Source organism: Desmodus rotundus, chromosome 8 (genome assembly GCF_022682495.2).
Source record: "Desmodus rotundus isolate HL8 chromosome 8, HLdesRot8A.1, whole genome shotgun sequence".
NCBI lineage: Eukaryota > Metazoa > Chordata > Mammalia > Chiroptera > Phyllostomidae > Desmodus > Desmodus rotundus.
Genome location: NC_071394.1, coordinates 10,774,424 through 10,787,505, shown reverse-complemented (window position 1 = coordinate 10,787,505; position 13,082 = coordinate 10,774,424). Strand labels below are relative to the sequence as shown.

The 13,082-nt window shown below is 38.7% G+C and overlaps 1 protein-coding gene across 3 annotated transcripts in view; it reads right to left on the bottom strand.

The window, feature by feature from the left end:
• Window positions 1–6,107: 6,107 nt before the first annotated feature.
• Window positions 6,108–13,082, bottom strand: part of TMEM65 (transmembrane protein 65) — a 52,960-nt gene continuing 45,985 nt past the window's right edge. For all 3 annotated transcript variants that reach the window (XM_053929426.2, XM_053929427.2, XM_053929428.2), the window contains one exon: window positions 6,108–12,061. In XM_053929426.2, coding sequence (XP_053785401.1) covers window positions 11,960–12,061 — 102 coding nt within the window. In that variant the 3' untranslated portion in view covers window positions 6,108–11,959. The remainder of the gene's footprint in view (window positions 12,062–13,082) is intronic.

Sequence of the window (13,082 nt, the reverse complement as noted above, 5' to 3'; positions counted from 1 at the left end):
AAAGAGGTGTGTCTGAAGTCTCCCATTAAACTGAAGTCCCCATTTCACCTCCACGCATGTTTAGTAGTATTACAACTTAGGGTAACAGCTACCCCCACGGCAAAGCCATCTCCCATGCGATGCCTCATTCAACCCTAAAACAAACCTGTGGGATACTACTCACAGTGGCGAGTATGCCTTTGGCAGATGAGCGAAGTGACTTGCTGAAGATCAAACAGCTATGAAACCGAAGATATGAGACTCCCATCTAAATATTATTTCAGTAAAACTACAGGTGTTTCATAGGGCCTTGTCAGATTTTCACAGCACGCAAGAAAAATACTGGGAGGCTCTACACCACTGCACTTCAGTTATTTTAGGGGAAGCATGGAACGAGTAACTTCAAAATCATGTGTTTGATCTGGATTATCTTTTGGTGGCTTAATTTTCATCAAAAATGTGTCTGATGAAAATCGAAGGCATTCTTGTACACCAACAATGAAACATCAGAAACAGAAATCAGGAAAAAAATCCCATTTGCTATAGCAACAAGAAAAATAAAGTACCTAGGAATGAACCTAACCAAGGAGGCAAAAGAACTGTTCTCAGAAAACTACACAACACTGAAGAAAGAAATTAAGGAAGACACAAACAAATGGAAGCATATACCATGCTCATGGATCGGAAGAATTAACATCATCAAAATGGCCATACTACCCAAAGCGATTTATAGATTCAATGCAATCCCTATTAAAGTACCCATGACATATTTCACAGATATAGAACAAAAACTTCAGAAATTTATATGGAACCATAAACGACCCTGAATAGCTGCAGCAATTTTGAGAAAGAAGAACAAAGCAGGAAGGATCACAATACCTGATATCAAACTGTATTACAAGGCCACTGTCATCAAAACAGCCTGGTACTGGCATAAAAACAGGCACATAGACCAATGGAACAGAACAGAGAGCCCAGAAATAAACCCAAGTCTTTATGGTCAATTAATATTTGACAAAGGAGGCATGAGTATAAAATGGAGCAAAAATAGCCTCTTCAACAAACGGTGTTGCGAGATCTGGACAGCTACATGCAAAAAAATGAAACTCGATCACCAACTTACGCCATACACAAAAATAAATTCAAGGTGGATAAAAGACTTAAATATAAGTCGTAACACCATAAAAGTCCTAGAGGAAAACATTGGCAGGAAAATCTCAGACATTCCACGCAGCAACAACCTCACAGACATGTCCCCTAAAGCAACGGACATAAAGGAAAGAATAAACAAATGGGACTTCATCAAAATAAAAAGCTTCTGCATGGCTAAAGAAAACAGCATTAAAATGAAAAGAGAACCAACAGTATGGGAAAACATATTTGCCAATGATACCTCAGACAAGGGCCTGATCTCCAAAATATATAAAGAACTCACATGACTCCACTCCAGGAAGACAAACAATCCAATTAAAAAATGGGCAAAGGACTTGAACAGACACTTCTCCAAGGAAGACATACAGAGGGCCCAGAGACATATGAAAAGATGCTCAGCATCACTAGCCATCAGAGAGATGCAAATTAAAACCACAATGAGGTACCACCTCACACCGGTCAGAGTAGCCAACATAATGAACAAACAAATGTTGGAGAGGATGTGGAGAAAAGGGAACCCTAGTACATTGTCAGTGGGAATGCAGACTGGTGCAGCCACTGTGGAAAACAGTATGGAATTTCCTCAGAAAACTAAAAATGGAACTGCCTTTTGACCCAGCAATTCCACTGCTGGGATTATACCCTAAGAACCCTGAATCACCAATCCAAAAGAACCTATGCACCCCAATGTTCATAGCAGCACAATTTGCAATAGCCAAGTACTGGAAGCAACCTAAGTGCCCATCAGCAAATGAGTGGATCAAAAAACTATGGTATATTTACACAATGGAATTCTACGCAGCAGAGAGAAAGAAGGAGCTTATACCCTTTGCAACAGCATGGATGGAACTGGAGAGCATTATGCTAAGTGAAATAAGCCAGGTGGTGAGGGACAAATACCATATGATCTCACCTTTAACTGAAACATAATCAACAAAAGAAAAAAAGCAAACAAAATATAACCAGAGACATTGAAGTTAAGAACAATCTAACAACAGCCAGAGGGGAGTGGGGAGGGGATACTGGGGAGAGGGGTTTTCAGGAACTACTATAAAGGACACATGGACAAAACCAAGGGGGAGGGTGGAGGCGGGGGAGGGAGGTGGGTTTGGCTGGGGTGGAGTGGAGGGGTGGGGAGAAAATGCAGACAACTGTAATTGAACAACAATAAAAAAATGATTAAAAAAATGTGTCTAATGAACAGAAATTTCAATACTTAACACAAAATAAAGTCACACTATAAATGCCCAAAGAGAAAGTGGAATGTTTTCACTTTCCAATTATTCCTCAGCAGTGTTTTTCTCCCCTTCTTTCTCCCTTCCTTCCCTTCCCTCTAAAAATAAATAAATAAAATCTTTTGAAAAAATATTCAACAGTTTCCGTTTTATTTCAAATATTTAACCACCAAATGGAAGACAGAAGAAAGTCCTAAAAAGTACTACCTTCACTACAACCAATTACTGAGTACCTTCCACATTCCCAGCACCTTCGATATTCACCAGGCATTATAAATACATAATCTCAATACGTAAAACTCCGTAAGAGATGTTATTGTCTCAATTTTATGAATGGGGACAGTCTGAGAGAGATTGGTCCTCATGTGTAAATTCCCACAGCTAGAACTTGATCGACTTGGAAGTGCTGGATTCCAAATGACAAATACCATTAACACAGTTTCAGAAAAGCAAAGGATTTCGGCTGTGAAAGTAGGTCTTCCTAGATGACCCACTGCTGGGTCTGTTAGCAGCAACCTCCACCCTCAGAGGCTCAGAGGCTGAAGGCTTAAAAGGAGCATTGACGAGTGAGTTTAAATCTATGTATATTTAATGAGTTTCCAATTCTCCCAGCAAGCCTCCAGAAGTCCAAAATAGTGATGCTAAAAAAACACAGGGGGATAACCTGTAACATAAATTGTGATAAACACCAAGGCCACGAAGGAGAAGCAGCCTTGGCCTCAGTGCTGAGATATCACAGAGGAGAAGTGCAACAATGTGCTCATGCACCACGGGCGTCACGGGATCGCGGAGAGTGTAACTCATGAATTTAAAACGAATTGATGTTTTGCTATATTTCATTTATATTTTTCCCGAATTGAAGTAATTTACTGTTGTTATTTAAAAGGCTACTTACATTATGTCTTCCTGCAGAGTAAAGATTAACTAATACAAATATGTCAAAATGACTCTATCGCTTTGTATGTTTAATTATGTAAGAAAAACTATAATTTATGTATTGCAAGACCTTAGCACCATTGTGGACCACGTGGGTCACTCAGAATCGCACAATTCTGGAGTCTGCAGAGCGCCCAAAGATTGCCCATCTCTCTGGGACCCAAAGATCCGCCACAGAAGACACTGAAGCTCAGGATCAGGTGACCCACATCCCTCATAACCTGGCTCATTATTGGACACCAAACGCAATGGTAGGGGCAACAGCAGGAAACAGTTTTTCTTCTGAGCTGCATTTTGAATTTCTAAATTTTGCAGAAACAAACAAAAAGGATGCATTTTAAATTAGTTAAACTATTTATTAGTTGTCTGAGTGGGAAGAATATTGCAGGAAGATATAATTATAAAACCCAAATGTGGCTGGCATTCAGCCTAGCGTTTTCAGCCTGTTTATAAAACATGCCAAATATCAGATGGCACCCAAACCGTGATCTGTTAATAGCAGAGAACCAAAACACAGGCTGCACTGTCTAGGAAAGACTAAAGAATTTGACTAGGCTTTTGGCAGAGCTGTTCTACAACATGCTATTGCTCCTGAAATCTAACTGCTTAGAAATAGAAATTGCTTGAGATAAGTGAGGACAGTTTATTTTAAGTACCTGAAGCATTGTTCTTCTGAGAACTTTCATTTTCTACACAAGGGAATATAAATATTGAAAGCATAGTACCAACCACCAGAATATTCACTCTGTGTAAATAACACCCCTAAGAAAAAGGAGCTTCCGGTCAAGATGGCAGACGTGGCCCACCTCTTCACACAACCACATCAAAATTACAACTAAAAATAGACCAACCATCACTCAGAATCGTCAGAAATTGAGTTGAATGGAAGTCTGACAACTACGGAATTAAAGAAACCACATCCATCGAGAATGGTAGGAGGGACGCAGACGTGGAAAGGGCAGGTCTCTCACACTCTTGTGGTGGATAAAAATTCAGGAAGAATATCTTAGAAGTGAGCAGGCCCAGCCCCGCACCAGGCTCCCCACACAGAGCTCCCCAGCCCAGGCTTCCAGTGCCAGGGAGATACGTCCCCACAATTCCTGGCTGCAAAAACCAGCAGGGATTGAATTGGTGGAAGAAACTGCTACAGCCACAAGCAGCTGCTGTTAAAGAACCCACACACGGACTCACCTACTCAGACTCCCTTGAGCTCCAGTGCTGGGGTAGCAGCTTGAAGGGCACCAAGGGCATACTAGGAGAGGCTGAAGTATCTGGCATCAGGGAGAGCAGAGGCCATTGTCCTTTTTTGAGCCCTGCCCTGCAGAGCCATGGAGCCATCAGGCTGGGGCCATATTTGAGACTCCATCAACCTGGCTAACAGTTTGACCAGCACTGGAAATCTTCAGAGACTCCGCCCCACCCAACTTACACGCCCACCCAAGTTGTTAACAGTGATCCTTCCGTATGAACAGCTCTTTCACAACTTCCTAAATCCTATCAAGCAACAGCCGGCCTCAGTGAACTCCAGGGCCGGCACTAGCAGCAGCCAGCTTAGTTTCACAGCTTGGCTTCACCTGGGACTCGCCCAGCCCAGCACAAGTAGCAGCCATCTCAGATTGCTTTATAGCTCAGGAAGGGAGGCCCCGGGCAAAACACAGGTGGGGGCTGACCTTGGCCTCCACCACCCAGGAAACCCCAGGGTGAGCACACCCAGTGGACAGCTACAGACCACTTCAGAGCACCACCACCCTGCCCCTGTACAGCTGATCCTCCACGGAGGGTGCAGGTTGGTGGTAAGTGGCCACAGCCAGTCCTTGCAGCTGACTAGCCTGGGTAAATCTCTCCCATTGATCTGCCACGGCAACCAAGGCTCAACTAAAAGAGAAGGGTGCACTCGGCCCACACGAAGGGCGCACCTTGAATATCCAGATTGGGTGATAGGGGAGGCTGTGCCACAGAATCATAGGTATGGGGATCATTTGGAGGGTTATCAGCAGGGAGGTGGAAGGGGGAGAAGGTGCAGGGATCAAGAAGTATAATTGGGAGGAAGAAAATAGACAGGGGGATGTTAAGCATAGTATAGAGAAGGGAGAATTCAAAGAACTTATATGCACGACCCATGGACATAAACTAAGGGGGCTATTGCTGGAAGGAAGGGGTGTACCGGGTAGAGAGGGGCAAAGGGAAAAAACTGGGACAGCTGTAACAGCATAATCAATAAAATATACTTTAAAAAAATAAAGAGAAAAAAATGCCCAACTCCTCCCCTGCCAAGTTATCTACCCCCTCTCTATAATGTAATCCTATAATATTTGAAGGAAGAAAAAGGGGCCCAGGATTTGGAATCAGAAGAGATGTATTTAAATAAAGGTCTGGCCACTTACACAGCGTCACCACTCTTCTCATTTATAAAATTGAGAAATGTATTGCCCTTACCTATTTTACTATGCAAATGCTATAATTATTAAGATATTCCGATGGCTCATCAATAGTTGCTATTTGCTTTTGCCTGCTTTGGTGTCATTGATTTTAGCAATGGTTTTATGGATCTGACTTCAAAGGCCAGGGCAATAGCAAAAATAAACCAACAGGCCTATATCAAACTAAAAAGCTTCTGCACAGCAAAGGAAGCCATCAAGAAAACAAAAAGGCAACCTACTGAATGGGGGGAAATACAAATCATATATCTGATAAGGGGTTAATATTCAAACTACATAAATAACTCATACAACTCAATGACACCCCCCCCAAACTATCCAATTAAAAAATGGGCAGAAGATCTAAACAGACATTTTCCCAAAGAAAACATACAGATGGCCAACAAATACATGAAAAGATGTTCTATATTACTAATAATCACGGAAATGCAAATGAAAACCACAATGAGATATCACCTCACACCTGTCAGAATGCTTATCATTAAAAGGACAATAAACAACAAGTCTTGATGAGGATGTGGAGAAAAGGGAGCATTCATGTATGGTTGGTAGGGATAGAAATTGGTACAGCTGCTATGGGAAACACTATGGAGATTCCTCACATTTTAAAAATAGGACTCCCATGTGGTCCAGCAGTTCCACTTCCGGGTATTTATCCAAAAAAAAATGAAAACACTAATTTGAAAAGATATACGCAACTGTATGTTCATTGTAGCATTGTTTATAGTAGCTAAGATATGGAAACAACCGAAGTGTCCATCTAAAGATGAATGCCTAAAGATTTGGTGTGTGTGTGTGTGTAAACACATACAATGGAATACTACCCAGCCATAAAAAAGAATAGAAATCTAGCCATTCGTGACAACACAGATTTAGAACTTCAGGGTATTAAGTTAAAAAAGTCAGAGAGAAACAAATATTGTTTGATTTCACTTATATGTGGAATCTAAAAAAAAAAACAAAAAAGAACAAACAAAACCAAACCAGTGTCATAGACACAGAAAACAGATTGAGGGTTGCCAGAGGGAAGTGGGTTTGGTGTGGGCAAAGTGGGTGAAGGGGATCAAGATGTACAAACTCCCAGTCATCAGATAAGTCATCGGGATGTAATGCACAGCTTGGTGACTATAGTCAGTATTATATTGCAAAATTTAAAGTTGCTAAGTAAAGTTTAAAGCTCTCATCACAAGAGAAAATGCTTTGTAACTCTGTATGGTGACCGACAAACAGACTTAGTGTGATCACTTTGCAGTGTATACAAATGTTGAATCATTATGTTGCACACCTGAAACTAGCATGTTGTATGTCAAGTACACCTCAATAAAAAAGGAAAAATTCTTAATTCTCATTAAAGTACCTAAGAGTTTTCTTTGACTCAGTTACCTCTCTTACACCCCATTTCTGTCTAGCATCTGTATATTTTATAAATTATGAAGCACATATAAATGTATAGCTTTCCTACTTACAGCAAATGCCAAGTCCCCATGAATTTCATTGTTCCCATAACAGCTCTGTCATCCTGCAGTTTTAGAGTGTTCTCGTCTCCCTGCAAAAGTGGTCCCTTTGAGTTTACCCCTTCAGTCATCATCTCGCATTTTATTCATTTAAACAAAAACAATCTGAGTTGTAGTTGTAGAGAAATTATAAAATCCCTCAGATGCCTACTCTTTAGTCTTTGTACGAATTTAAAAATTTGCTCATATTTCTTTCATTCATAAACTTATCACATAAAAACCAATACATGATACCATGTGCTTCACACGGCAGGCTGTGTAAGATCAGTAGACTCTGAGAGTCCTGAAACTTCAAAATCAAAATTAAAATTAAGTTGTCCCTATTTTAATTGCTCTTCCATTTCAAAAATCTAACACGAGAAAAACACTAACTTCAGGGTTACAACTCATATGCCAATAGCATTCACTGCTTTGGTGAAAAGTGATCTGTTAATAAGGTTTCATTATGAACACACCACAAACCCTGAGTGATTTGCTGATGGATTACCTACTGACTATGAATTTCAGGGTGCAATCCCCATGCTTCTGGGTCATTTCCCGCTACTGATGTCCGTAAATATGCAGGGGCATTAATCTTAATATTTGAATATTAATCTTTCAGCTTAATCCACAAAACATGAATAATGCAAAAAACCCAAAGGCATCTTCAATGCATTCCATAAGGAAATATATTTCACGTGTTGGATATTTTCTTGCCATCACTTTCTAGAACCTAGCACGATGCCCTCTATTCGCAGCCTTGCTGATGCTCTCACACCTTTCAGGGTTTCCCTGACCACTCTACATAAAAACAAACCCCCACCCCCACATATGACCACTGGTACTTTCTGTCTTCCTTGGTCATTTATATCTAGAGAACTTATCACCATCTGGCATAAAATACTTTAGTGTATATTTGCTTTTCTGTGTCCTCCTCCCCCCCAGTGGAAGCTTCAGGAGGCAAGGCATGTTCTGGCTGTTCACTCAGTGCCTTGAACAGTTCCTAGCACACAGCATGCAACCAAAACACAGGATTTGTGAAAGGGACCTTGGGCGAGTAAGTACAATTCCTCCAGGTTGTAGACGAGAAAGTGCCTCCACCGAGAGGCAGGTGAAAAGGAACCTACCAGAGAACGGACATTACAAAGCCCATGCAACTGATGTCCTCATCGCAGAGGAGTCAGGCACATGGGCTTTATACCTGGGCAAAGTTCGATTCCAGTCCACTCATTAGTAGTGACACGGTGGACAAATTAACCTCTTCATGTCTCAACTGACCCAGCATGAAATAGGAATAATAATAGCACCAACTCGTTGTTATTAAAGTGACTAAATGTGCTAATGGGTGCGAAACTTCACAGTACATAGCAATAAACAGTGCTTCACAGAAGGGATCTAACATTGCGTGTATCGTCACCATCGTCATGGCACTCAAGCTCCACAGTCAGTTTATTAACATTCCCCAAGTAATTCATGGTAAAACTCGCTACCTAGTTTCTAAGACCATACAGTAGCCAGGAAGCAGCAAATCAGAGACACAAAGCAGTTGCCAGAAGTGAGAGCAGCAAAAAAAAAGGGAGAAAAAATGAGAAATAAAATCCAGATTCCCAAGATACTGCATTACAACACAATAACCAGGTCCGAGAAAATGATGCTTAGCCACTAAGAAAAAGGTTACATTACATTTAATACACTCTTAAGACAGCAAGAAAATATAATTCTAAAATTAGAAAGATTTACTTCAAAATGGTTTGGACAAACTTCTGTTGTAAAAGATAAATTTCCATTACCTTCGTAGCTCACCTTCTAGAGAGAAGGAGCAAAGGGAATGAGGCATTACCATATAGAAGGCTTGAATACGACTGCTATAAATGCCATCAGTGTAATTCGTGCCAATCTTCCTAAAGCTTTTTTTGACGCCCTCTTAAAGGTAAATTATCTCCACGGGGGATCATTCTCCTCTCAGAACTGTAATGCTGTATGGCAAGTGCAGACTCAGTGAGGTGATCAACAGTTCCGTTTTACTCTCGCAGGAACACTGCCACAGCCCCGGAACGACCTGCGTCTATTAATCCTATGCCCTTTAGTGACACAACAACCAGAGCTTTCTGAGATTAGGGAGAAAATCAAATCTCAAAATCAAAACCACATTCCAAAATTCTTAAAAGACTTTTTTGTTCAACTCTTTTGTAAAAACATTGGTCACCATTTAACATACAGTGGCAACAAAATGCACCCAATTTACATGCATCAAGAAGTTAATAAATCATAATACATAGACAAAATGAATTTTACATGAACAGTACTAGTAAGTAGCTCATGTTGCATTTAACCACAGTTATAGTGCTCCCAATATATAGCTAATATGAGAAATAAGAATTCCAGTTTCAATCTGAAATAAGGTTCTTTTTGACAGATGACAAACTAATGATTACATAAAGTAATTATCTTAAAGGGACCCACTTTTCAGAAATCACTCTGTGCAAAGCACCATACTAACTGTAGAGTAAGATCCTGAAAAAACGTGTATCTCAGGTTAAAGACAAAAGGGTGCCATTTTTTGAAAAGGAATTACCTGAACGATGCAAATTTTTATTGTGTCCATAAATTAAAATATTTTTTAATATGAAGACTTTATATTACATATTTGGATACCTTAAATAACTGCGTAGATGTCCAGCTAAACTGAAAGATTTTGTAGGGCTGGGTTATTTGCAACAGAAAAACAAACAAACAAAAAAACAGCACTCAAAGGCCCTTTCTCAACCTACAGGCAAGGTTCTTTCTGGATATGGGATTTAATTAATAAGAAAAATTTTAAGCACCACAATAAAATGCTTTTTCAGAAAACAGAAAGGTCAAGTTCAGGACAAAAGCATGTAAACATAAATATAAAATTTTAATAAGCACTCTAGTCCTCTCATCTGAAATAATAAAAACAAAATTTGGTGTGTGTATGGTATCCTGTCTAATAAGATACCAAGCTCTATAATTCTAACTTGATCAAATGAGACTGTCATGTACCTGTACATAAGGATAGTACATATTTATTTTCATATTGTATGATTTATTCTTTTTCCTTCAAAAATCTGTGATTAAAGGACAGCACTAAATTATTTTGAAGCACAACCAAAGAGAATATGATAAATTGCCTAGTGGGAAAAATCAGCTCCTCTGAAAAAGAGCTCAAAGTAAATATATGCAAATAAAATTTTAAAATAAGGTAGCTGTAAATACAGCCGCCTTATAAATTTCCTTCATTTTGCATCTATTTATCAACATAAATAATTTCAGCGGCCCAAGTACTAATTTTAATTTCAGTTTTTCTCCTTCACGATGTGTTTAGTTACTCTTACAAGTAAGAGTAATTTTTTAGCACATGTAACAAACTTTAAGTGTTCATAAAATTAAATTTTATGATTACCACATGGTTATATTTAAGTCAGATATGCAAGACTGAAAATAAGTAGCTTCAGTCTAGAATATGATTTAAAAACCACAAAAGAAGAAAAAAGCAAAAAAAAGGAGAATTTCATTACTCATGTAACTTTTGACAATTAGACTATATATAGCAAAAAGATATATATATACACATATATATATAATGTTTAGTTTTCACCTCAAAAGAAGTTATCCAGAAGTAAAATTCACCAAACAAGATACACCACCACCAGGATTATGAGTAGGAAGTACTCAGATTCATTCAATGCAGATGACAAGACACTTTGGGGGAGGGGGGACGAGGAATCCTTTCCAAACAATGTAAATTATATCTCATTAACCTTACAAACATCCTTTCAACTTTACCTCTGATGCCATAAACCTTCTTGACAGTTCCCCTTTTCTATTTCTCTAAAAAAGATTTTTAGCTTCTTAATTTCCAAGTGTAATGTCAAAACCCTTAGATCTAATTCCACAATCACCATTAAAAAGATCCTAAAATAGTATTTTTCTTCCTCTCAGGAGTCAAACACCACCATGTAATTATGTAAAATTGAGAAATTAAAAGTAAAAACATCAATTCAAAATAATACACTTAACATATATGGTTTTATGTAAGTAGGGGGACCACATAACTAATTGCTCACTCTGACTGACCTCTGGCACTTGAGACAGTAAGGTTAAAAAATTAAATAAGTAGTAAAACCTTAAAGTATTTAAAGTCTACATCCATCTGGAATAGATGTGGGAGTAAAAAATGATGACAAATTATAGAATTGTGAATGTTTACTGTGAAACAGTACAAAATTGATGTTGCCAAAAAGAGAGTAAAAAATCTTCAACTGATATTAAACATCTTAAGTAATTTGGAGAACTCGTAGGTTGAATTGTAGCTGTACAGCACACAACAGCAGAAAATGCGCTCATGCATGTACACGGTAAGTAACCAATAGGCAAGCCCCAAGTCAGTGCGGAACACCAATGACTGATACTTACATGATATTTGGATATACAAAGGAAGAGAAGGAAAAGTAAAACGCTGATTGCCATTGATGAAAAAGCATTTCAACAATTTACACAAAATGATACTAAACAGTTTTTTTTTTAAAAAAAGATGTCCTAAGAAAACCAAACCACAATAAGTTAGTGTTTTCCACAATACATGCTGAAATTATTTGATCCCGTATCTATACACTGTTACTGTCTTAATTCCTAAATGTCGTGACAGCATATTTAATAATTGAGGTACATTAGTTTACATCTTTTTATAGGTACTCTAAGAAGGTTAATTTTTCTTTTCCAGTTTTTCATCTTCTTCACCTACTCCAAAGAAAATCAAGGGAAACATTCCTAGAATGCAGCCAATAGTCACCCCAACAGCTTTGCCCTAAGGAAACAAAAGAAAACATTTTTTGAAAGTTATTTTATCCCTATAAGAGGAATCCTTGCTTCAGTATTTATTGTAAACAATTACTATGTACTATAAAATTCAACTGTGACTGTATGTCATTTGATCATAGTAACTTAAATATAAAAAAAGCCCTGGCTGTTGTGGCTCAGTGGACTGAGTGCCGGCCTGCGAACCAAAAGGTCGCTGGTTCTATTCCAGGTCGGGACACATGCCTGAGCTGAGGGCCAGGTCCCCAGTTGGGGGCATGCGAGAGGCAAGTGATCGATGTATCTCTCGCACATCGATGTTTCTCTCCCTCTATTCCCCTCTCTCTAAAAATAAAAATAAATAAATAAAGTCTTTTTAAAGAAGAAGCTACAAAACGATTCTAGAACAAATGATATTTAAAGTTCAATGCAACCAGGAATTTTTTTTTTATCAAACAGCCATAAAAATAACATCAAAGAAATATTTAAGTAGAAAACACTTATTAAAAATTGTACATATATTTTAATGTCAGAAGACAAGACAAGAAACCTCATCTCGATTCTTATTTTGACCTTAGATGATGTTGTTACTTATATATATACTTACTGAGACCATATTCTACTTTAGATTCCTGACTTCCCCACGTATATATATGAAATGCCACTGCTAATAGACTCTACTTCCACTTCCCATCTTTTCTGTTGGAATGTCTGCTACTATCATCCGTGAAAACCAAGGCTTTCTTCCCCTGCACTGTAGGAATGCCAGTCAACGAGCTCCAGCCCAATTATCTCAACTGGCATAAAGTAATAGGCGGAGGAGGAGGAAAGAAATGGGACATCCTTTTCTGGCTCCCTGATCCAGGACCTAACACATATTTTTCCACTGTTAAGAATAGTTACTTACATATGTTATTTTCAGATCTTATGATACTAGACCCTGTAGTTAACTGTGGTATACTGGAGCTAGCTAAGGACTTAAGGACATCTGTGATATTGTTTTGCAAAAAAGTATTTTCAGAGTTTCAAAC